We start from the raw sequence: 26,619 nt of genomic DNA, 5'->3' as shown, positions 1-26,619 counted from the left end.
AAAAATATATATATATTATTTTTATATCCCAAAAAATAATTTTTTAGAGTATATTTTTATTATATTTAAATAAAAACCAAATTTTATCTACTTTTCAATTGATGGCCATGTTAGACTTTTAAATTAAGACACTTTTTACGGTCTAAAAATCTGGTCCTAAGGTAATAATCAAATTGGAGGCAATTTCAAAATAAGTTTGTAAGATTATTTTTAATTTTTATTGAATAAAAAAAATTTAAAAAAAAACATTTGACTCTAAAAACTTTTTATTTTAACCGCATAAATAACAAAAAAAAATATTTACAGTGCCAAAAAATAATTTTTTACTAAAAAATTATCCTCGATGTGAAAAGAAGTAATCGATGGCTGTTGAAAACGATGCAAATCCTATGGCACCCGCAATACCAGCTTTTACACCCGCTGCCAAAACAGAAATACAAATTATATATATTATTTTATGGACGTTTTAACTGGAATTTAAATTTTCCGCCAAAAAATAAGAAGGAGAAATATTTTATAAAATACAGATTAGTAATACATGCCCTTCTGTCTATTATAAGTATTCCTTTCATTTATAAATCGCCATGTGACCTGACATACGCGTGAAACGTAAAAGATAAGTTTTATCAAGAAAACAGCTTTAAAAAAAATTTTGTCCAAGTCGGAAATGGTCCACAGAGTTTCATCTTCCGAATTCTCCATGACCCAAGATTGCCTAGTCCCACCTCTATTTGGTTCGGGGGTAGATTGCAAGTGATCATAGTAATAGGAGGTACAATACTAAGAATGTTACGTATCTGATTGTAGAAAGCCCTAGATTGTACGTCTCCATAAAGAGCGAATATTTATTTGGGTATATTGAGGGATAAAATTAATATTGAAATAATTCGCATACTAATCTGGGGATCGATACTACAATTATCTATGTATATTATGATAAATTATAGCCTGTTTTTGCTACGTTCGTTCATCACTGGAAAATGACTAAACAAATGAGTTTATCTTCTTTTTTAGCAATAATTCACTGATTAACAATCTTTAATTTTACGTAAATAGAATCAGGGGCGAATCATGTGAGGAGTGCAAGAGGGTGCAACTGCACCCCCGTGTCGGGAATGAATTTGTTTATATTAAGTCACCGTTTGAGTAAAATAGTTAATTAAAATTTGTCTAAATTATAAACATATTCAAATAACCTCTCTCTCGGTTTGAATTAATATACGCGATGAAAATTTCACAAAGGAATCTTAAGTTAAAATAATCAAGAATACACAGGATACAGCTACAGCTAGTTAAGAAATATATTACCTCTTAAACCAATTAAGCCTCCTGTTACACCTCCTGCGTATGTACCATTACGCCAATCAGATTTTCCACGAGCCTATTTTAAAAAATATTGAGTTAAATATTTATAATAATAAATTTGCTACCTAGTAAGAGTGCATACCGATTCTATTGTACATTCAACAGCAGAAAAAACCAAACCAATAAGTGCAAAATTTTTACCATAACTATGTGAAGTTTGTCTCATGTCACGAAATACTTCACGAACCGTTTGATTTTCAATGTTTGGAGTTAAAACAGTGGTGGGACCAACACTACTCGAAAATAACCCTAATACAGCACCCAATCCATATCCAGCTACCAATGCTATAAAACTTTTTGCAGGGCAACTTTCTATAACAGTTTCTAGATTTTTTTCGAAATCAGTTTTCATTTGTACGGGCAATGGACGGGGTACAACCAGAACATCGCGTGGACGATGTACATAATTGGTTAGGTCACGTAATATTGTATGAAAACTATGAATTTCTGTTAATTTTTCATTAACATTATCGGAAGATGACATTTTCTTAAGGTAACAATCCTTTAAATATATTCTCAAATCCAAAAAATTTTGTTTTTATTTAATGTTTGACATAATTTTGACAGATGTAAATTCGAAACTAATGTCGATAATAGAGAATCCTTCAATTTTTTTAGTAAATGAGGTACATGAATTCATTACCAAAGAGGATAAGATAGAGGAGGATCGCGTATACAGGCACGAATGCTATCTTGTATTTGGGTCCTGTAAATATTACTGAATTTGCAACAGTATCAGTACATGTTATTACGATATTATTACAAAGAGCAGAGTGGTACAGTGGAAGTGTGCCGGGCTCGTAACTCAAAGGTTCTTAGATCGAAATTACGCTCTGCTAACAGAATTATTTATAAACAAAATTATGGAGGTGAAGAGCGTTTATGACTGGGTTCAATCGCTTGAAGAGGCGTTGAAAATCGTATTCCTTCTCTTTTTTAACACTGCCAGTAATGGCACGGGAGCATCTCCTCTAGCTTACACTCTTTGGTCATGAGGTCAAAAGCATTATATTATTCTATGTTCAAAAGCAAAGATAAAAAATATAATTATATGTATTGTAGTCAAAAGTTAGGCACAGGCAAGATATACTAGAGTGTGACAAGAGCTCACTGCAAACAGAGGCGTATTTAGGCTTAGACCCGTAATGCCTAGGTTTATAGAGCGACAACAATTAAACAATTTTGAGTCTGTAGATTTTATGAATATAGTAACCATACATGTCGCCTTGTTAATATTTACATAGCTAGTAGCTTCCGCGATTATACTTACATTTCGTCTTGTTAACAGTTAAATGGTTAATAGCTTCCGCAGATCCGGAAGAAATCAACGGTACATATGCACCAAAACTCCGTCATGTATTTAACCTAAAGACAATAAACCTCGTCTATATACATATTTAGGATAAAAAGTAAGAGAGAAAAGAAGGGAAATTATACGATAAAATAAAAAGACAATTATGTAACAAATTTTAAATGTCTCATTTTAATATTCTAAACTTTTTAACTTTGTTTTTTTTTAATACAAATAGTTTTTTTTTTTTAATACAATCATAAAATATTCACTTTTTAAGCAAAAATATATACGATTTTCATTTTTAAATTAGGTTTTTGTAGAGTAGTGGGGGGCGTCTCATCATCTGGTTCAACTAGAGCTGTTTCTGGCCTACTTTTATTTATATCATACATGATTGATTCCATTAAAATTTTTATTTGAGAAAATGTGTGCATATTATTTATAATATGTGAGATTTTTTAAAGTAATATTATTTGATTTTTCTTAGTGAAGTATATGTCGTCTGCCCTTAATTTTTGTGACCAAATTACAAATTTTAAGTGCTGGACCTAATTTTAAACCCATATATTTCATCATCATATCGGAATTTAGTAATAACAATGCTTTACCATCAATTTCCTGAAACAGAGAACACATACAAATGTACCAATCATTTCCACTCACGGTTGTTCAAAGAAAAACAAATTACAAACAAAATACTTACATGTTTCCTAAATAAATCAGCATGTACACCTAGTCCTGGATCAGCTGATTCAATATATTGTATAACTTCCTCAATACCCCACTCTTGTGTGGGAGCTCTGGGTGTTGTTACAACACCATTACTTCCGGTTGTTGAATTATTGTTATTGTTAATGGTGTTATTATTAGTACTGGTAGGAGTCAAACTTATTGTTGGCTGGGGTGATGGCGTTTCTAATGTTGTAGACGTTGCTGCTTCTAATTCTGGTTTCACTTCAGCAATACGTAGTTTTTTTGGTGGCGATGATGTTGAATCCGTTGATGAGGATTCACTTAATGATGAGGAACATTTTACACATTCGGTTGTAGGTCTTTCAAGGCCTGAAATAACATAAATTAATAAGATTATTTTCGAAATATTAAAAATTGTAAAGCAAACTTTTAAACGAGATCTTGGGAAAATTGATCGTGCTCAATGACGGATTATTCCGGGTCTATATGCACAATCCTGTAGGCCAAAGTAGAAGACCTGTAGCCATTTAAAATATGGAAGAATTGAGAAATCATGTGTAGCCGCTTACGTTATAGAAAACGACCACAAAATTGACAAATCAAAGCTTAAGCTCCTGAAATCAGTACCCAATCCTTGCGAATTAGACGCTTATGAAAGCATCTTCATTCATCTGATGCATTTTTTGTGCAATTGAGTATATAAAAATATAAACAAAATCTGTAGTGATACACCCTGTATAAACAAAATAAAAATTATACATACCGAACAGATGATTACAAGCACCAATTGCATTACAAATAGTATGTAAAAATTGTATTAAATCATCACGTTTATACATTTGTGGTATTTTAACAAAATATACCGCTCCATCTACACCACCGGTTAATGTAAATTGTTGTTCTTGTCCGTGTAACAAACACAACGATGATATTAACGTATCCAATTTATTACATTTCGAAGCACTTTGTAATAATTCTTGTATTAATTTACGTGCTAGCTCATCATACGTTGATGCTGTTAAATTACTAGATGTTAACTGTGTGGGTGTAATTAATGGACCACCTGAACATTTCACATCTATGTATATTTTAAATGATTGTGTTGGTGTGGTTGACACAACATTTAGACTGCTGCTTCGTGATGGTGTTGATGTTGTATCACTTGCACTAGGTGTTAGTGCCGTTGAAGATGCTTCACTATTATTATTAGTATTATTATTATTATTGTTGTTAGTTGTAGGGGTTGATATTGTACTACTTGATATTGTTGGACTTATCATATGTTGTGATATTCGAGGTTTAAATCTGAAAACAAATTAAGATAAATCTAAAGTACTCCAAAATCGAGCTAATACAGAAAAAATTGCTAACATCCTTTTGAGTGATTTCGTATAACTTTCTAGCAATAAACATTTCAACTTCCAAAGGGGAGTACAATTTTGGATAGTGGAATTTGTGATAACAAGTTTTACTTTATTAATTTTTTCATAAATATACAAATAGAATAAACACACAATTCATATAGAGCAGGATTGACGGAGTCTGTTAGGTCCTTGATCGGATATCTAGAGGACCCGGATTCGAGCCTGAGCTTCTGTGTAATTTTTTCGCTTCTTTCTATTTGAACAAATAAAAATACTTGTATGTATGTTTTCCAAAAAAGTGTACAGTCTCACTCTCACAAGTTAAGTGGTATAATGTGTTGAGATAACAAAAGCTATTAAAAGTATCATGTATGAGGGACGTGCAAAATTATAATAATGATTACGTTACTTACTTGCCAGCACCAGCATGAGATTTTTGTCCAGGTGGTTGCATTGGATGACCAGATTTAGCACACCAACCAACGGGAAATATATCACGACTATCATAACGACACCAATAATCAAATGCACCACGCCATCCATCAAACGTCACATGAATTTGATCATTTTTCACAGCCCCAACCGTGGCACAACATATTAATTGTGGATTTTTCTTATCAACAGCTTCTAATTTTTGACCAACTTGAAATAAATTACTGCGTGGACTTGGTGGTTCACGTTGGAATATTTTACCAGGAGCCATTTCAGCACCATTTAATGTTTTTAATAAGAACATTGGCCATGAACTTGCATTCATGCGAAAACTACAAGCAAAAAAAAAGTTTTGGAATTAAAAATTTTTTAACAACTCCCGACAAATTCATCTGGTAGTCTAAATTGAAACTACTCAAAACGGGCCGGCATCCTGCTATAATTAGAACGAACTATTATCACTTGCAATTGGTGGAGTTGCAACTCCCAGTTATCAATAATTAGTAAAATAATTTAATTAATTAGAAATTTATTTATGTGTGCTCTTAAAAAAACATAGCCACGATGGATTATTGTAATTTATACTATACATACCCAAGTGGAGGTTGTAACATTCCACCAGATTTTTCACAATGACCGATTGGATGTATTTCACTGGAATCAACTAAACGCCAAAAATCATTCTTATTATCACTACCGTCTAAGCGTAGTCGTAAACGGGGTCCTAACACTCCGACTACCGTTCCAATACAGGTCGATGTCAAATTACGTGGATCTAACGCCTCCAATTTCATACCACATTTAAAATCATTTTGTGGTGGTACAAGTGCCTGTTTAAAACATTCTGCAGGTGCTGCCACACTATTTGATTCACGTAAATATTCCTCCCAATCGAATGGTTGAAATGTTTCATATTGAAATGGTCCTGATGAACTATTTGGATTTTCAAATGTTGTCGGTGTTGATGGTGTTGTTGCTCCAGGTGGTCCTGAAGCTGATGTACTTGTGGTGTTTGAAGAAGCGGGTGTGGTTGGTGTTGTTGGAATTTTTGATTGTTCACTTTTCTTTTGGAATTTGTTCATACAAAAATTTGAACAAAAATTTTTATTGCTACATCCTAGAGAAAACAAAAATTTTATAAGGCCTTTTAGAACATCTCTTACTAACAGGGCCGAAACTACAAAAAGGCTATCAACGCAATCCCCTAGGACCCCTTTAATTAAAGAGAGATTAAATTTAATTTTTATTAAAAGCGCTTGTTTGACGCTAATTCAACAAACGAATACAAACATACAAACTTTTAACCCTCTTGCTCAATAACGAGAGGCTGTCGAGGTCCGTAAAGCCTTGAATACGCCGCGTTCTTTATTTTTATTTAGTAAATTAACTTTTTATAAAGAGAATCGCAGACACAGACCATGTAACATAGGAAAGGGTCCCAAGTTTTTCGATCCAACTGTTCAAAATTAGATTTGTGGTAGAAAAATCTATGATGAATCTATGACGTAAGTAAATAACTACAAGATGTCCCAAAGTAAGTGTATAATTATAAGACTAATTTTTATAAAAGTGTTAAATTTATTTATTTTTTATAAATCAAGAAGATGAAGCCCATATGATTAACCTGGCTCTAAGATTAAGGCTCTCAAATTTCTACTCTTAATCAATCAGTCAAAATAATATAATTATTAACGCGGGAAATTTCTTAATTTTTAAAAGTACTGAATTTCAAAATAAGATGCTTTTGCGTCAAGTTGTATAATGGCATGATTATATTCGTACACAAGCGGATCTCTAGCGTGAGCTATTACATTTTTTTTTTAAAGTAACTTTACTAAAGGCTTAAATATGTCTTAGAATTAATTCTTTATATATTTCATGTTTTTATGTTTAGATTGTTATGAAAAATGGAGCATTATTATTATTAGCCCACAATCGTTGATTACCATATGGTATCTCGGCGCTGAGTACACGCTAGACACGCAATTGTGTACGAATATTCTTGTCAAAAACGTCGAGTAGAAAATTCTTACCCGTATTACCACGAATCACATTATCACATTGATGACAAGCTCCTTTATTATAAGCTTTACGGAATTCACTTAAACATGTTTCTGAACAAAATTCTTTTTCACCGTTTTGAGTCGGTAAAACATATTTTAAACGTCCTTTACCCTCACCGCACCAGGTACACGAAACAGGTTTTTTTGGTGGTCTACCCGGTCCACGAATTTTACCATTACCAGAATTATTCATAACTGTTGTCGATGAATTTGCGGTTGATGACATTTCTTTCAACAATATTCAAAACTCATTTTCTTTTTTTTTTTTCAAATCGACACTATTTTATTCAAACTTTGTTTTTAGGTTATGTTTGATGTATTTATAAACATAATTTTACTTTTATTATTTATTTAAATTTTTAATTTACATATTTTTATGTAGATTTGAAGAAATTTTATTAACATTTTTAAGTTCAAATTATAAGTTAACTTAATTTCAAAAATATTTACTTAGCTTATTCTATCGTTAAAATTTTTGAAATTATAATTTTTTTATTAATATACAATATGTCACAGAAATGGATACGTATTATTTTAATTAGATTAAGTGTAAAATTTTCATACTGATACGTAAAAATTTGTAACTTGCAAATTTTTATAATGAATTTTTTCAGTTGAATATATTTTACTAAACTTAATTAAAGGTTACTTGTAGATAATAATATTCAACTATTTTTTAAATTTTATATATTATACAATTTTTTAAATTGGTATTTTATTGATATAATCAATTTAATTTCGAAATCAAAATTCAAAACACTGACAAGAAATGTCAAATCTGAAAATATTTCTCACTGAATTGCCGAAAAAACCAAGCGATAGGAATTGCTCATGACTACCAATCACTGAAAAACAAGGATATTACATTATTACCACAAATGTTTACACTAAACTAGGTTTCTTTTTTAGATCATATTTAAAATATTTAACTTCACAACACTTGGTTCAAACAAAAAATGTTCGTTTTTTATGAAGAACAACTTTCAAAAAAGTTCAACTAGGTCTTATCTATCAAGTACATCAGTTAACTTTAAAATGTTCTTAAACAAAAGTTCAAGGTCAAAAGAATATATTGCTTTTTAAACATTGCAAATTTTGTTTGAACCATGTATAATTTCTTTGGAAAAAGAAAATATCTTAATTTAATATTTGCTGGTAGCTGGCATGCTATTCTTGCCATTTTCATCATGTTGTAATAATCCCTATTTTTATAATTTTACGAAGTTGAAGTTAAAATTGTAAAGAGTTTGATTACAAGTAGTTAAAAGAGTTAATTTTATAAATTCATATATTTTTATATATTAATTTTAAAAAAGAGTTAATGTTATTTTGACCTCTAGGATCGATTCTTCCATTAGTTTTGGAAAATTTTTATAATCCCTATATACCTACCTATGTTAGCGATTAGGTTTAGTATCAACATCTGTGATTGTACTAAACTTTTTTTTTAAATTACCAACTGTTTGTTAATCGATTAGCTTGCAAAAAATTTGAAAAGCCGCGCGATTTTATTTGCTTAAAAAGAAAACATATTAAAAACATTCACCATTAAGTAATTTTTTTATCAATCAATATTTTGAACTCTTCAATTAAAAATTGTTTAAATTAATTTTTACCAAAAGCTATAATCTTGAAATATTTTTCTTTTTTTTTACTAAAAAAAATTTATGTTTATTCATTAAAATTAAACTTACTAGAAACATATGAAAAATCTTAAGCATTTTCATAGTTGAAAATTATGTAAAAATTGGCCAAAATTAACAATTTCATCATTAATTTTTTTTATTTTTGGGGGTTTTCGTGCGTGATTTCAAGTATGGCCAAAGAGGTAGCTTGGTATTATAAGCGTCACTTATATAACCTAAAAATTAAATTAATTTAAATGAAAAGAATTAATAAATTGTGGAAATTAAAAATAAATAAAAATACATAATTAAGTGCTAAAAAACTACAGTGAAATTATAATTTCCCCCATTAAACATGGCGATTGTTTTAGAAACGACGTTAGGCGATTTAACAATCGATTTATTTACAACCGAAAGACCGAAAGCTTGTCTAAATTTTTTAAAGCTATGTAAAATGAAATATTACAATTTTAATTTATTTCATACAGTACAACATGATTTCCTTGCACAAACCGGGGATCCAACCGGTTCAGGAACGGGTGGTGAATCCATTTGGGGTGTGATTGATGGACCGCTAAAACGTTATTTTGAGGGTGAAGAACAACCAAAAATTCGTCATACAAATGTTGGAACTGTTTCATTAGTCGGTTCACGAAATAATATGTTAGGATCACAATTTTTTATCACTTTAGCACCAGATTTGGTGTCTTTGGATGGTAAGCATTGTGTGATTGGTGAGGTGACTGAAGGATTGGATATTCTTCGAAAAATTAACGAAGCTATTTGTGATGAAGAATTTCGACCGTATCAAGATATACGAATCACACATACAGTTATCTTAGAAGATCCTTTCCCGAATCCAGAACGATTTATCGAACCGGATCAATCACCGGAACCAACAGCGGAACGTTTACAAGGTGGGCGTATTGGAGCTGACGAAGAAATCGATGAAACTGTAGGGAAAACAACTCAAGAACTAGCTGAAATGGCCGCAGAGCGTGAAGCTAAAGCGCGTGCGACTATCTTGGAAATGGTTGGTGATATCCCCGATGCAGAAATGGCACCGCCTGAGAATGTACTCTTCGTCTGTAAGCTGAATCCTGTAACCACTGACGACGATCTTGAAATAATTTTCAGTCGATTTGGAAAGATTAAATCATGTGAAGTAATCCGGGATAAACAAACAGGGGATTCATTACAATATGCGTTCGTTGAATTCGAGGATAAAAAAGCATGTGAGGATGCATATTTTAAAATGGATAATGTTTTAATCGATGATCGACGCATTCATGTCGATTTCTCACAAAGTGTGGCCAAAGTCCGTTGGATGGGTAAAGGACGTGGAGTTAAATACCTCGCAGATGATAATCAGAAAATTAATAAAGATATTGCGAACGGTATTTACAAGGAGACGTGTTTAACGAAAGCCAGTAAAAAGCGTCTTAAGGAAGAAACAGATAAACGTGCTCGAGAGGACAAGCATTCGAAACGTAAAGATTATTATCGTAAAGATTATCGTGAACATTACGATTCATATCGTAACAATTCCACATATAGACACTACGATCGTCGTGGGGGCTACTATAATAAGAATAATTGGCACAATTCATATTCTTCACGTTATAAGAATTACAATCGTCGAGGTGGTGGTGGGGATTCACGATACAATCGTCAATATTCAACCGATAATTATTATAATCGTAATCGTGGCTATCAAGATCGTTCAAAACGGCATTACGATGATAATCATTCCGATCGTAATCGTAAACGTAGTGGATATTACGATTCATCCGATGATGATCGTAAAACACGAGGACGTGACGCAGACCATTTCGATAAACCACGTGGAAAACGTAATTATTCTGAAAGCTCTGAAGATGATGCTGATAAAAAATATCGAAAAGAACGTAGTTATGATGATAAGAAAGATCATTCGATGTCAGATGCATCAGATGATGGCCATCATCAGAAATACTCGAAAAAGAGTGACAAAAAATTTAAAAAAGGTTCATCAGAGGATTCTGATTCAAGGAGTACGCATTCAAGTGTGAACAGTGACCATGGATCGAAAAAGAAACACAAATATAGCAAATATAAGAAATCAACGAAGAAACATTCATCAGATGACGAACATACAAGAAGTAGTGACGCACCAGGTGGTGCAGGTGGTGGGGCGAGTAGTGATGATGATGGACGAAGGAAAAAACATAAAAATAAATATTAATTTAATGTATAATTAATTAAAACTTAATTATTAATTAATAATTCCAAGTGTATATGTACATATTTTCATGTATATATATTTTTTAATTTTTTTTTTTTTTTGAACAAAAATATAAGTCGTATATGGCTTAGGGATCAGGGAGTCTTATCACGCTCTTAGAAACAGGTTTAGATATTAGAATATCAAGGCCAACTCCACCAATGTCCATTAATTAAGGGGTAATATCCATGTAGACTGTTTTTTGCATCCCTCGTCCTATGCAGATTTAAATTTCGAAGGTCCAATGCAAAAAAATCAATTCAGGAGAGACAATTATAGATGATTTAGCTCGAATGTCATTTTTTCAATTTTCAATCGCTAATTTTCGAATCTATAAATGAATTTTACAAAGCCTCGAACGTATCTTTTTAAAGAAAACATTGCAATTTTTAATCTTGTATCTATATTATATGGGGTAACTTTAGTTAGCATATGTTTTTTATCCTGACGACTGTTCCCTCATAATTTTTAAACTACTTTTCATAATTTCCAAATGAGGTGTCATTGAAATCGTCTTGATCGTTCGCTGGTTATACGCCATGTGACGTCACAATAAATTGAATATGGCGCCGATTAGAAGACATAAAGTAATGAAAAAATAATTATTTTTTATTTAATGAAACCATGTTAGATATCAAATGAAAGGGCGTAATTTGCACTTTCCAAATATATATATATATATATATATATATATATATATATATATATATATATATATATATATATATATATATATATATATATATTTATATATTGTTATACTTTATAACGAAATTATAACCTTAAAATTATACAAAAAATCGATTTATCGTTGATCTACGTAGGTATTACCCCTTAAAGATGATCGGACCTCTTTCGAAGTCTTTCATATTATGCCAAAAAGTCAATTGTGATAAGATATCCATAGTCCTCCCTAGCTATATAATTGTAAGGTTTTTTTATTTTTATTTTCTAAAGAACGTAAAAAAGATTTTTTTTGTTGAATTTATTATGTATTTAAGTCACTTATTTTTAAATTATGAGATTTAAATCAATTGAATATTATCAAAATCATATTTGAGTAATTGAAGCAAATTAATAACAATGCAAAGCAGAGGAAGAAGGGATGTTCGCCTTTCAAAATAGCAATTCTTTTTGAATGAATTTTGCTTTTGCTTCTATCTCTTATATGATTTTGAATAAAATATTTAATTATAAAATCTACATAATTATTTATTTAAAAAAAAACATTTTTTTTGAGCATTTGACGTTATAAAATTGTATGTACAATTATTTATTAAGTAATTTTCATACTGAACAATACATGAAAATTGTTATTTTTGCTACTTGTAGATTTATTTACATATTATAACGTGCAACTAAACAACGAGCTCTATAAACCACAAATATTTGGATCGATGTTTCAGTGATAATTAATCACTCCGGTAACTGGTGAAAGTAGAGTGTATAATTCAAGGTGCGCAAGATAACTTTGATTATCGTGATGTTTCTTGGGTCGTAGAATCGAAATTTTGATGTAATTAAGCTAAATTCTAATCTCATACTCAAAAGTGTCCGTGCTCAAAGTTCAAAATAACTTCAAAAATTTTGCGAAATCGAGTTTTTTTAGCATTTTTACGAACATACAAAATTTTTGGAAATTTTATTCCGGAATATGATTCTGTGGAAACAAATTACATTAAAAACTATACATTTATATCAACATTTTAATTATTATTGGTATTTTGAAATAATATATTATGACTCTAGACCAGAAAGTTGGATTTCCTGACGTATGTGAAATAAAGCCTTATAAAGATCGAGGTTTTATATCACATGAGCCAAGGCATCTAACTTTCGGGCCGTAGGGTGCATACTGTTTTACGATACTAGATCAGAAAGTTTGATGTTATGGTGTAGGAAATTCAGCTTTATTAATACTATAGAGCTGTGTAGACGTAAGAAACACAATAAGTGAATTCTTGTCCGCAGTGAAAGAGATTAAAAGAGACAGTTTATCTGTCTCTTTTTTCTGTGATAAACTGTTTGGCGGCGGCTTTGTAGCTCTATGGTATTATCACTATGAATATATTACTAAGCTTTTTAAACTTTTGTTTGAGCACGCACGCCATTGTAATGATATCGTTAGATAGGTTTTTAAAAATAAACAGATCTAATAAATTTTCACCTCAGACAAATATTTTGCCAGATCCAACCTAAAATACAATTTTTCAACGTAAATAACCAAATACCGTATCAGAATTCGGCTTAATAACCCCGAAATAAAGGTGATTCATCGACCCAAAAGAACATAGAATCCAAAGCTGTTTTGCGCACCCCAAACAATATACTATACTGTGACCAGTTACCAGAGTGTTAAGTGAACGTGTTGTCTCTGTTGTATCGTGTTGCGCGCTCCATGCCATGCCAGTCACTAAATATGTATTTGAATGTATTGTTAATAATATTTTAATAATAGATTATTAATTAATTTGTAAATCACACCTATAATATTATTAAAATGAATAAGACATATTACGATGTTGTTTTTGTCTTCACCTAAAAAAATTAAATTAATGATAAAAAGTATGATAATTTGGTAATTGTATCGATAAAATGAAAAAAAACAAAATATATAATAAATAAATTGTTAATATCGATCTTATATTTCATTTTGTGTTTCCCTTTTTTAATTGACTTCGAACAAAAAAGGAGGTTTTAAAGAGAAAATTTGCCGCCAAAGTGAAACGATAAGTGGGATGAAAAATGAAAGACTTTACTTGCGACCAGTGTGATCACGTAACTGTTGTTTGGCAAACATTTGTTGTCTGATATTTAGCTATAGAGCTGCAAAGTCGCCGGCCAAACGGATGATCGCAGTAGAGAGAGAGACAAAAAAGTCTCTCCTACGTCTCTCACTTAATGCGTTTCCTATGTCTGTATAGCTCTATGGATTTAACATATTGCAAAATTTGTTTGGTGATGCTTGTCAATTGTCATAAACATAATCGAATAATTTACCAGGGTTGCCAGAAAAATTTCTATCAAATAGCGCCAGCTGTGATGAAAAAAGCCTAATGCAGTTTCCAAAGCGCCTCATTTATCAATCTCTCTTTAATGCGATCAACCGTTTGGTGGGTACTTTGCAGCTCTATGATATTATCTCTTTAGGTATATGAAAAAATTAGAAATAGGTTAATGAATTATCATAAACTTAAAATAGATAGATTTTGATTTCGGTTGAAGTTGCGGGTGTTCCGCTATTATGTTAATAACAACATAAAAATCTTTTATACTCAATAAAATTCAAAGCTCTATTAGACGTAAATAAACATATCATAATAATTATTTTATTATGTATAATTGAAAGCTTTAAGCTCAACTAATACTGTCTAATACTATGAATATAATATATTTATTTAATTGTATTAAATATACAATTAAATTCAATGTACTGAATGAATATAACAGGATAGCATGTCGTTAAAATCCAGTCTAACTCCAAGATTTATCTTTCTATTATAGGCTTGTTATTTTTACCCGATGTACTACACTTCATGTAAAATACATACACTAAATTGTATAAATTAATGTACCATATAGGGCATTCCATAAAGGATGTTGTTATATCCACAAACACAATATAGTGCACCTTACAAGATACACGTAATTGTTTACACCATATACTTAATATAGAAGTGTACAACATTGGGGTACAAAAAGAACATATCATTTTATATGTGATATCATGTAGAGCTTTCACCAGTTGAGATGAGCCTTCTCTTTTGAACCTAATGACTTCAAAAATTTGATTTTGCTATACCACACGTAAATTTTATCCAATTATGATCAATCAAGTATGTAATCTCACTAATTTTGGGATATACTTTTCCAAATATTTTGTCAAATTTAACGTATCTTCAATAAATTTTAAAAATGCAGTATCGCAGTTTCCAGACTTGGTATAAGGGCTAATATAAACAATTAACTATCACAAAAAATGAAAAATATGACCCAAACTTAGTGGGTTTCAAAAAAAAGTTCATTCAAATACGATAAAATTTGGCCACAATATTTAAAATATTGATTTTTTGAACTTTGTGGCGTCATAAAAATCCAAAAAATTTAATTTTGCTCTACCACACGTAAATTTTATCCAATTTTGATCAATCAAGTATGTAATCCTACTAATTTTGGGACACACTTTTCAAATGTTTGGTCATATTTAACGTATCTTTAATAAATATCGAAAATACTGTATCGAGGTCTCCACATTCGCTATATCGGATAATATAAACGAATAACTGTTACAAAAAATGAAAAATATGACCCAAAATTAGTGGGTTTCAAAAAAAAGTTTATTCAAATACGATAAAATTTGGCCACAATATTTAAAATATTGATTTTTTGAACTTTATGGCGTCATAAAAAAAAATTGGATTCTGAAAGTTAAGAAACCCTATCTCGCTAAAAGTGTTAGATCTACATATACCAAGAGGCTTTTCGTCTTGGAATTTCACCATATCTACTTTTTTCTGTTGTTTGAGATAATGACTTCCAGAAAAGGTTCAAATTATCACAAATTTGCTCCATATACATACATTAAACTTTGACTATGAAAGCACAAAACTGTCCGCCCACGTTCTTATAATAAAACAAAGCTTTTATTTTTTGTTTGTTTATTTTCTGGGATAATAATTTTTTATAAGTGACAGATTTTTCTACACCTGTATTTTTCGTTTACAAAAAATGATATAAGAGGTTTTAAGACGATAATTTCCATAAAACTACATATGAAGCTCAAGACTATGTATGTGGAAATCAAATTATTTTAAAAGCTTTCGTAATTCTTGTATGTACATGCATACATATGTTGTTATTTAGTTTTTTTTTATTTTATTTACTTGTATAGTGTTGGTGGGAAAATTGATAAAATAATACAGCATGACTCATGACTATACAGATATTAATTAGCCTTCTTTATTATTATTAGCCTTTTTTATTAAAAAAGATAAAAAACTTTAAAAAGATGTTATTAGTTATATAAAACAAGTGAAAACAAACAATTGACTGAGTTAATTGTTGAAATATCATGTATAGACAGTGTTGATTACTCTATCACATTACACATATACCTATACATGTCACACAATCACACATACATAACTGATAATCCCATATTAATACACACTATACAATTTCCATCTCATGTGTGCCCTCGTGAGTACATAATGGTGTTTACAAAAAAAAGTTTCAAACAAAAGTTGTTTATTTTTTGATAAGGAACATTTTTACATTTAAACATGTGTTCTATCTCGAACGGTTTAGAAGATGGGTCCTACGGACCCAAGACCCATTTGATCTATGTTGCTCATTTACGAACTCGACCTCACTTTTTACGTCCTGAGTACGTTGTACAAATTTCAGCTAGATATCATTTTTCTTTTTTGAGTTATCGTGTTGGCAGACAGACGGACAACCGAAAATGGACTAATTGATTATTCTATGAATACCTATACCACAGATATTCCGTTTGAAATATTGTCAAAAGTAAGTCATTACTTTATGCTCGATCTTTAAAGAAAATATTTTATATACTTCCTTGACTTGTCATCGCTTCCACGATTTGGTTAAAATAGCTTTTTACCATCCGCTTAGATCCATGCACTGCTACCACACTCTTTATTAGGAATCTGTAGTAGAGCAAAAACTATCGGAAAAAGAAAGCGAAACTTTGTTGCTCCCTTGAACCTGCTGCCCTTGGAAGATTCTCTAACGATAAATCTACTTCTATATATTTTAAACCATCCTAAAACTAAAATCCTTGAACATTCTGTACAGTACACCACCATTATATTGTAAAGAACGCATGCGTTAAATTATGGGTTTATAAATGCGTCAATGAAAACCCACTTCTTTAGTTGATCGGCAACTTGTCGTACTTGTTGTTTAATTCTATTGCATAACCGACATACGCTCTCTGCTGCAATGAAGCTTTATAGCTTTTATTACGTGCTAAATTTGCTTTGTATTTTCATAGTAGTTTCCCAAGCTTTACCCACAAGTTTGTTAGAAAATACAAAATCATTAAATGTACATAATAATAAAGGTACCTTTCTAAAAAATTTTTATTATCCATAAAAATCTAAATTTGTTATTTTTTCTTTTTTTGCAAAGTTAAAAGAACGCCAGGAGGTAGTCTTCTTGATGGTAAACAATTACGAAATGCACATCTCGAAGAATCAAACATCGATTCAACATATTTTAATAAACCATCAGCTAAAAAACGAGGTAAGCAGGTATTAAAAATTTTTCTTGTGGAATATTTTGGCTAATTCGAAATTTTTTTACAGGTGGAATGTCGACACAAAATTTTGGAGATTTAGAACTGCCAACATGGGAACCAGAAAGTCAATCAAGTGATTTATATTCAAATTTGGATGGTCCAACATCACAATTGGATGAGAAAACATTAAGCGATTATGAAAAAGGATTTCAGTATGGGACAAATAAAGACAAATTAGATGAACAAATGGAAAATGCCATTCTAAAATCGGAATTGTATGGTGAACCAACATCTTTGAATCAATATCGATATTATGGGCAACAAGATGCTCGACGTAAACGGAATTCAATTCCACTTGCGAATTTAAAACAGTAAGTTATCCAAAAATATTCTTTCTTTTTTTATCAAATTTGAATCAACGATTTTTAATTACAAATAAATTTTAGCATGAAATTTTCTTTAAAAAAATATTTTCTTTTCATTCATTAGTAATTTTCATGAATGAATTTTCATGAATCAAGCGTAACAGGTAGCTGAGAAAATGTTATAACACTTGTAACAGTATCATTGTTGCATGTATGTGTAGTCGGATTCCGTCGAAAATACGTCGATATTCTAATACAAACCACCATATTTGTCTTAAACATTATATATGCAACAGACTTATTCATGCAATTCGACACGAAAGAGTAAGGCTAAACGGCTTTATTTAAAAAAAATTTTGTATCTTGGATGAATTATTGAATGTACATTTTAAAATTATTTTCGTAATGTACAGGATGTCGGGAAAATATGAAAGTCCGTTTTAAGTCTGATTTTAATAAAATTTGTTATCAAGAAGAATGAAAACTCAAGTTCGTTAATGGGGGGTGTCTGAGCAAAGTACAACATTTTGAATTTTTTGAAAATAAAAAAAATTTTTTGTATTTTGTAGTTTTAAGGAAAAAAATACTCTTGTGATTTCTTTTCTAGACGCTTAGTTTTCGAAACAAAAATTTTTTAAGAAAAATGTGTTATTTTGCAATCTCTGAGGGAATTTGCCTAGCAAACGCAACTCCTGCGCTACTAGTTTTCTTAAAATGTAGGAGCAATTTTAACGTAAGAAATTCTCAAAGCCTATATCCGTTTGTCAAACCAAATTTAACGTGGCGTCTACTAATCGATTGAGTTTTTTGTCGCAATTGTGAATAATTGAATTACGTATACAGGTTGTTCCAAAATTATGTTTTAAACGATAATAAATTGTTCAACTTGAATAGAACACCCTGTATTTTATACCAACAGCAGAAGTAAAATGTATTTATTTATCAAATATCATCAACTCTATACTAACTGTTTACATTTTCATGGAAAACGTAGATTTCCAGAATGCAAAAAAAATAGAATCACTTTTTTAAAATCTGGAATATAATTTTGGAGATATATTAAATCAAAATATTTCTGGGCAGAATCGACCCAGGATTTTTAGGTAGGATTCTGGGCGTTATAAAGATGTAAACTTATTTTACTGGGTTCTACCCATGAAATTCTGTATGTCACCAAAAATTTATCTTGTTTGAAGGTTAAAAGTTTTAAAATCAATCCCAAGATGAATACAAGGTACATTGTCTCCAGGGCTCGACACTTTACCCTTTTAATCAGTTAAGAAAGTTAAAGAATAATATGATCAAGTCCCAACGAGTCATAAAAATAGATCAGTTTTAATAAAAAATAAATTTTATAAAAGAAAATAGAACGTAATAGTAAATTAATTTTTTCATTTCTATTCAAGTTAAAAAAAATGGAGTGGGATTTTTTTGGGAGAATATATCAAATTTCAATGTTTATTTTTAAAACATTATGACTTCTAAACAGCATTTTTACTAAGCTAATTTGTTTTTGTAATAAGAACCGAATTGGTTTATTTTTATATTAGTTTGAATGAAAGTCGAAGATCAAAAGAAATTTGATATTTTCACTAAAAAAAAATATTTTTGTCAAAAAATTTTACGAAAATGAAAATAAAAACATACATTTGATTGTTTTTTATTTTATTTTTTACGGTCAGTTCTTAAGGGAAGTGCAAAGATTTTCTTTTCAAACAAAAAAGATTTCGCATTTTCTATTAAAATGTCTCCCGTTACATATATTTTCTGTAGTTTACAAAAAGGGGTTTCCGAGAAAATCGATTTTCTCGGAAATTATGCATCCAATCGACAAATAAACCGGTTTTTTGTATTTTTTGGGTCAAAATTACCATATATACTGAGTTTCATTGAAATTGGAAACCGTAAATTTTTCTTGATTTTTTCGATTTTTTCCAAGGGGTACCCCTTCAAAAAATTGCAAAAAATCGAAAATTTTTTTTTTCCTCCTAATTAGGTAAAACACAGTAAATAAGGTAATTTTAACCCAAAAAATTCAAAAATCAGGTTTGCTTGATGATCATATGTTTAGTTCCTGAGATATTCTCCAAAATTCCTTGCGAAAATCGATTTTCTCGGAAATTATGCATCCAATCGACAAATAAACCGGTTTTTTGTATTTTTTGGGTCAAAATTACCATATATACTGAGTTTCATCGAAATTGGAAACCGTAAATTTTTCTTGATTTTTTCGATTTTTTCCAAGGGGTACCCCTTCAAAAAATTTCAAAAAATCGAAAAATTTTTTTTTTCTCCTATTTAGGTAAAACACAGTAAATAAGGTAATTTTAACCCAAAAAAATCAAAAATCAGGTTTGCTTGCTGATCATATGTTTAGTTCTTGAGATATTCTCCAAAATTCCTTACGAAAATCCATTTTCTCGGAAATTATGCATCCAATCGACCTATAAACCGGTTTTTTGTATTTTTTGGGTCAAAATTACCATATATACTGAGTTTCATCGAAATTGGAAACCGTAAATTTTTCTTGATTTTTTCGATTTTTTCCAAGGGGTACCCCTTAAAAAATTGCAAAAAATCGGAAAAATTTTTTTTCCTCCTATTTAGGTAAAACACAGTAAATAAGGTAATTTTAACCCAAAAAAATCAAAAATCAGGTTTGCTTGCTGATCATATGTTTAGTTCTTGAGATATTCTCCAAAATTCCTTACGAAAATCCATTTTCTCGGAAATTATGCATCCAATCGACCTATAAACCGGTTTTTTGTATTTTTTGGGTCAAAATTACCATATATACTGAGTTTCATCGAAATTGGAAACCGTAAATTTTTCTTGATTTTTTCGATTTTTTCCAAGGGGTACCCCTTAAAAAATTGCAAAAAATCGGAAAAATTTTTTTTCCTCCTATTTAGGTAAAACACAGTAAATAAGGTAATTTCAACCCAAAAAATTCAAAAATCAGGTTTGCTCGATGATAATATGTTTAGTTCCTGAGATATTCTCCAAAATTCCTTGCGAAAATCGATTTTCTCGGAAATTATGCATCCAATCGACATATAAACCGGTTTTTTGTATTTTTTCGGTCAAAATTACCATGTATACTAAGTTTTATCGAAATTGGAAACCGTAAATTTTTCTTGATTTTTTCGAAAGGGTACCCCTTCGAAAAATTGCAAAAAATCGAAAAAAAATTTTGTTTTCCCTGTTTAGATAAAACACAGTAAATAAGGTAATTTTGACCCAAAAAATTCAAAAATCAGGTTTACTTGATGATAATATGTTTAGTTTCTGAGATATATTATTTCTTCGATTCTAAAAAAAAACCGGCTTTTTGGAAATCATAGTAATTTTTAATATTCTAAGATCAAATCAAATTATTCATGAATTTAATTTTAAAGTAAAGGCAAAAACCAATAGTACATAAAACTAAATTTTTTTGTCTTGTTTTTTTATTGATTTGAGCATACTTCATTTAAGTTTCAATACCTACAAAAGTTTACTCCGACGAAACTTAAATAATAGTACAGTTTGATTCAACAGGTGTATTTAGAAATCATAATTATTATAATTATATTTTTAAAATAACACAGCCAATTGTACAAAAATTCATTTTAGAGTAGCTAATTACGTGAAAATATTTATTTTTACTTATATATCCTGTAAACGTACTAAAACTATACATATACTATTTGATTATTAGTTTCTATAAAGGTGCCATTTCATGGTGATACTTGCTTTTAGCGTCAAACTTGATCACATGGTATAATTTCGATCAGAGTGCCATCTTGATAAAAAGCAGCGACAAGCTGAATATGAATATGAAATATTTGAGCTTCAATTAATTGACGCTGAATTACAATCGATATTATGAAGCGGTTTCAAAATAATTCAGACAGACATTTGTGCTTATTGGATACTATTTAAATAAAAAATATATTATGTTAATATACGTGTTGTTGATCCAAATAATAACATAGATCGATAAGTCACCTTGACGCTTGACGCTCAGATATGACGCTGCTTTTTATCTCGATGACACTCTGATCGAAATTATACCATGCGATCAAATTTGACTCTAAAAGCTAGTGTCAAGCGTCACCATGAAATCGCTCCTTTAGCCACTCAAGTTATTAATTAGATGGTATTTATAGAGGCCATAAAAATTGTTTACTTTTAATTATTTTACCATCAAAATGTTATTGTAATATAAGGTATATTATATTTTATCATCAGATTACGAAAAATTGTCATTTAATAATGATAACATTATTTTTCATGCTATCAAATATAAAAAAAATTTCTGCAAAAGCTCATTAAAATAGTTTAAACATAATATACAAAATGTAGCGAGATTGTTCGGTGCTATGACAAGCTCGAATATCAATAATGACTTATAATTTTCTAATTACATAGTAATCAATTTTAAAAAATAATTAATCAACGCTTGAAGCATATAGATAGTTACGTTAATGATTACATAACCTTTAATAATAACTCTTGAGCGTATAATATATTTTATTATTAAAAGTAAATTATTATTTATTCAGTTAGTTTAAACATTTTATAAAATAATAACGCGATTGAATCAATATAGCAAAATAAACGGCACCAATCGACCGCACACCTGTTGGGTAGCGAGAATTTCATAAAGTAATAAAATTATTTGTTGTATATATAATATTCAATGAGACCTCAACTCACTACTGCTGTGTTTGTTACCATAGCTACCTCGAAACATATAGAAATGTGATAGAATATGTATTTTGTGTGTAACATTGATCTTCGCCCACCTAGAATATAGAATACAGTTCATACATTTTAACGTAAATATATTTTTCAATTAGATCCGGATCTTCCAATCTATGATAAAAAAAATATGAGGTCTGTTCTTGCGCATAATAAGCCCTTACTAAATGATTTTTTCCTTTACATGGAACGTTAATCTTGTTGATTAAATAATTTATTGTTTCGTATTTTTCCTTAATTTTCCTAAGTTTTAGTAGAATAATTTTATTTCATGTGTCTCGTGGACAAAATTTATCATAAAAATTGATTAATAACTTTTTTTTAATTCTAATTAGAAGATAACTTAATAACAATAAATAGAAAATTAGTCTCGAGAAATTTGGAAAATTCCAATGGTTAGTTTATCAGACGACGAGCATCTTATTCTATTAAATGAATATCCTTGCTCAGTTGATGATGTAAGATATAAGATATCAATGAATTTTGTCCTAATTATAATATTCAACTTTTATTAACAAGCACGTCGACAAACAACCAACATATTGATACAATTTGTTTTAATTAATAGCCTACGCCATAATAAAATATGATAACGACTAGTTAGTATGTTGTTTGTTTATTTTCTCTTATAATTATTTTCCTATGTTGTCAACAAGTTTTTTTGATTTAAATTATAATTTTATATTTAATTAAATTACGGCATCAATTATTATTATGTCATATGCCATCATGTGTGACATAGGTACATATATGACGCTAAATTATGATGAATTGATGATGTATCACAACTTTGTACATAAAATTTTATTTATTTTATATAAAACTTTATTTTTATTTTATTATAATTTTATGTTGGTATTATGTTTTTATATATCATTTTTATTATACGCATTTTGTAAGTCTATGATTTATATGATAAATTAGTGATGGGTCAATTTCAACAATTATTGATGGTTTTTACGAACTTTTTTTTTTATCTAAATCGATTTTTAAATTCGATGTATAAATCAACATTACCATTTAGTTTTTTTTTCATTACTTCGTAAAATTTGATTTTCATTTTGTGTATATATTTTTTGTTTTTGCTGCTTTATTTGCTTGCAGTTCATTTATATAAACAAACCAGCCTTGCTGAAATTATCACTGTTTAAGTTACTTAAAAATTATCACTTAACTTTACTCCATTAATGCGGCAAAATCACTTTTATGTCATAATAAACAAAAAATCAGCATTTGCTTACCATTGCATCATAATTCACATTCCGTTTTAACCCTAAAACCGCATTAGTTCGGAACTATAGACGTTAGAAGCTTTGTATAATTTGTCGAATTTCTATCGAATCCGTTATGCATATGTCTTATGCTTGTAGCTCTGAAAAAAAATGTTTCCGGACCCATTTCCCTCATACTAACGAAATGCTTGTTTTTTTGTACTCTGGATTTTTTTCTGAAAATGCCGCTAGTGCAGAAATCACTGTATTGTATGATTGTAAGCCATAATTTATGTACATTGTGTTAAATCTCCTGTATATATATATATATATATATATTTCGTGACTTGAACTTTGAACGCCCTGTAAAAATAACAAAGTAGAAAATATTAGTGTCTGTATGTATTTTTTTAAATATATTTTATGGTCATTGTATGTTTTCATAAAAATTTATTATAACACGCCGTACGCCTGTTTTATTAATGGATATTTTATAACAGTACAAAAAGCACTACAACTTTTATATGATTTTAAAAATAATAGGTAATACTGTAATACTATTTATTTTTTACTCATCATAAATCATAAATTTTTTGTTTGTGTATGGCTTTTAATGTTTACTATATTTTTAGCAAAAAAGAATTCCCATTTGAGTTTTATAACTATAAATGAAAAATATTATTTAATAATGCTTTGTAAAATCTTTTGCTTGTGCTGCTAAAATTATATTTCTTATATTTTTAAAATTAATAAGTTTTTCAAATAGTGTTTTATGTCTTCATTTTAATAATACCTACTTTCTTATAAAGTTAAAGCGCTTTGTTCTTTCGAACAAGGCCATTTTTATGTATTTACGTATATATTCTTTGTTTTTGCTCAAAGTCAGTCACAACCTCTGAATATTCAGACGTGAATTCGAAAGATTGCATACAGTTTGAATAAAGCGTTGTAATCTTAGACAATTGAGTACTTGGACTGAGCATCACGTATTTCCCCGTAAAGTGGGAGATGTGCCAACATCTGAGGTAATTGCTTGGGTCAGCTAGAACATTTATCAAAAGAATATAGGGAGGGACATTTATCAAAAAAACATACATTGAATGTCAAATTTTCATATCACAAAATGTTTGACATAAAACATCGTGATTTCACTTAACTTTTTCGTTCTTTGACTTAAAAAAATACTTATCACGTATCACTTTACATTTTTTCTTACGAATCTACAATAACAAGTATGACAACAACACTTTGTTTTGTTATTTCCACACCGTCGCCATTAAGGATTTGACCCAAGCAATTACTTCAGATGTTGGCAAACTTTAAATCGTTTGACGCTCAGTCGATGTACTTAATGGTATAAGCTTGTATGATAATTTTTCAATGAGATTAATAAAAGAAATGGTTTTTTTTTTACAATTAAACTAAATCATTATGAAAACTGCACGCGAATTATAAAATACATATTTTTATTTAAAATAATAATTATAGCTTGACCCATTTTAATATTTACTTAATAATATTTACTCTTCTATCGAATGAATGTATTATAGTAGCTTTATTTGCTTTATTATACTATTGCTTATAAAATTCTTCGCATGAACAAACATAAAACTTTTCTCTTACAGATTAAATAATCGTTTTAAACGTGAAATCATTGGTAATCCAGAAGATGACCTGTTCGATTTAATATCATTATGGGAAGCTCAACGTAAATATAATAGTCATAAACCAAATTGGCAACAGAAAGCTTCATACAATCCACAAGATTTTGGTGAAAATGAAGATGAATTCGTAGATGATGGTAGTAGTGATATTGAAGAATCCGATGAGAATTGGTTAGAAACTCCTGTGTATCCAAATTCACATCAAATTGGACATTACACATATCCACCCCAAAGGATATTCAACACATATTATGATACCAAAGACTTTACTAATCAACCTGCTACCCCAAATTATATTAAGCGCCAATGGAATTATGGCTATGGCGGAAACGATCGTGCCAAACGATTTATGGTATCACGTAAACGATCAGATCCAACTCGTGAATTAAGATATTTTACAAATGGCGGTGCACATAATCGTGACGATAATATCTACACTTTAGCACAGTTATTGAGTGGCTCGCAACGAGAACCTAATGTACCGTTGTATCATCGAGCTGTCTTGTAAAAACCATCTTTTTAGATAAATTTAAATATTATACTGTTATCAACTTATTTCATTTTCTTGATTATTTTTATTAAATTCGTTATAAATTATTTAGGCTCAAACTAAATTTATTAAAAAAAAAAAACAAGTTAACTTTTGTACGTAGATTTAAAAAGAAGATTTAACAAAAATAATATTAAATTCGTCTATTGTAGTTAAGAATTTTATTATTGTCAATTTTTAAATTTCAACTGATTGTATGCAATTAAGTCTTTGTAAATTAAGAAACTTACGGAGTTAAACTGAAAATCGACCGCCTTGATAACGAAAGGTCATATATGGACTAAAAATCTGACAGTGAACGCGTGCACACTGTTCCAGAACTGTTGAACTGACACTGACAGTAATATCGGAACCATAGAGGTAATATAATATAGAGGCGTAAAAGCATAGGAAACGCAATAAGTGACTTATTCATTGAAATCTGAAGCAATTCATTAGAATAATGTTTTTTGGATGTGTTTGTTCGTCCAAACAATATTTTCAAAATATTAATAAACCTAATCTAAAATATCACAAAGCCAAAATAAATTGACACATTATTGACAAACACATCTAGAAACAAAGACAGCTGCTATACGCGAACTTTTTTTTAGGTCTCTCTCAATAACGATCAACCGTTTGGATGGAAACTTTACGGTTTATGTTATTACTTCTATGATCGGAACACATTCATAGTATAAAGAGTGTTTACCATAGACTTATAAAAGATATTGAATGTA

At 29.7% G+C, this 26,619-nt stretch overlaps 4 protein-coding genes across 4 annotated transcripts; 2 read left to right on the top strand and 2 right to left on the bottom strand.

Moving 5' to 3' along the window:
* Positions 1–281: 281 nt before the first annotated feature.
* Positions 282–1,963, bottom strand: LOC123300647 (mitochondrial import inner membrane translocase subunit Tim22). Its single transcript, XM_044883245.1, has 3 exons — positions 1,448–1,963; positions 1,309–1,381; positions 282–420 (listed from the first exon to the last, which is right to left on the bottom strand). The coding sequence occupies exons 1-3, from the start codon at positions 1,847–1,849 to the stop codon at positions 335–337; spliced, it is 561 nt and encodes a 186-aa protein (XP_044739180.1). The 5' UTR covers positions 1,850–1,963; the 3' UTR covers positions 282–334.
* A 965-nt stretch (positions 1,964–2,928) lies between these two features.
* On the bottom strand, positions 2,929–7,509 carry LOC123299596 (polycomb protein Scm). The gene is made up of 6 exons (XM_044881853.1): positions 7,182–7,509; positions 5,743–6,265; positions 5,130–5,480; positions 4,116–4,657; positions 3,363–3,721; positions 2,929–3,277 (listed from the first exon to the last, which is right to left on the bottom strand). Exons 1-6 carry the CDS (start codon positions 7,435–7,437, stop codon positions 3,143–3,145), a joined length of 2,166 nt encoding a protein of 721 aa, XP_044737788.1. The 5' UTR covers positions 7,438–7,509; the 3' UTR covers positions 2,929–3,142.
* A 1,541-nt stretch (positions 7,510–9,050) lies between these two features.
* LOC123300325 (peptidyl-prolyl cis-trans isomerase sig-7) lies at positions 9,051–11,769 on the top strand. The gene has a single exon (XM_044882882.1). The coding sequence runs from the start codon at positions 9,192–9,194 to the stop codon at positions 11,058–11,060; it is 1,869 nt and encodes a 622-aa protein (XP_044738817.1). The 5' UTR covers positions 9,051–9,191; the 3' UTR covers positions 11,061–11,769.
* Positions 11,770–17,011: 5,242 nt separating this feature from the next.
* On the top strand, positions 17,012–26,619 carry LOC123300746. The gene is made up of 4 exons (XM_044883390.1): positions 17,012–17,187; positions 17,256–17,369; positions 17,432–17,735; positions 25,312–26,619. The coding sequence occupies exons 1-4, from the start codon at positions 17,067–17,069 to the stop codon at positions 25,856–25,858; spliced, it is 1,086 nt and encodes a 361-aa protein (XP_044739325.1). The 5' UTR covers positions 17,012–17,066; the 3' UTR covers positions 25,859–26,619.

The sequence above is a fragment of the Chrysoperla carnea genome, chromosome 5 (assembly GCF_905475395.1).
Source record: "Chrysoperla carnea chromosome 5, inChrCarn1.1, whole genome shotgun sequence".
Lineage (NCBI taxonomy): Eukaryota > Metazoa > Arthropoda > Insecta > Neuroptera > Chrysopidae > Chrysoperla > Chrysoperla carnea.
Note: the sequence above shows the minus strand (reverse complement) of the source record. Positions and strands in the feature narration are given on the sequence as shown.

Bases quoted from the DNA above. Each gene is read 5' to 3' on its own strand.
- LOC123300647 (XM_044883245.1), bottom strand. From the start codon at position 1,849: ATGTCATCTTCCGATAATGTTAATGAAAAATTAACAGAAATTCATAGT. The intron at 1,382-1,447 runs GTATGCACTCTT...TTTTTAAAATAG, and splicing joins TTGAATGTACAATAGAATCG to GCTCGTGGAAAATCTGATTG. The intron at 421-1,308 runs GTAATATATTTC...CTGTTTTGGCAG, and splicing joins AGGCTTAATTGGTTTAAGAG to CGGGTGTAAAAGCTGGTATT.
- LOC123299596 (XM_044881853.1), bottom strand. From the start codon at position 7,437: ATGTCATCAACCGCAAATTCATCGACAACAGTTATGAATAATTCTGGT. The intron at 4,658-5,129 runs GTAAGTAACGTA...ATTTGTTTTCAG, and splicing joins TCTCATGCTGGTGCTGGCAA to ATTTAAACCTCGAATATCAC. The intron at 3,278-3,362 runs GTAAGTATTTTG...TCTCTGTTTCAG, and splicing joins CTGATTTATTTAGGAAACAT to GAAATTGATGGTAAAGCATT.
- LOC123300325 (XM_044882882.1), top strand. From the start codon at position 9,192: ATGGCGATTGTTTTAGAAACGACGTTAGGCGATTTAACAATCGATTTA.
- LOC123300746 (XM_044883390.1), top strand. From the start codon at position 17,067: ATGAAGCTTTATAGCTTTTATTACGTGCTAAATTTGCTTTGTATTTTC. The intron at 17,370-17,431 runs GTAAGCAGGTAT...ATTTTTTTACAG, and splicing joins ACCATCAGCTAAAAAACGAG to GTGGAATGTCGACACAAAAT. The intron at 17,736-25,311 runs GTAAGTTATCCA...TTTCTCTTACAG, and splicing joins CCACTTGCGAATTTAAAACA to ATTAAATAATCGTTTTAAAC.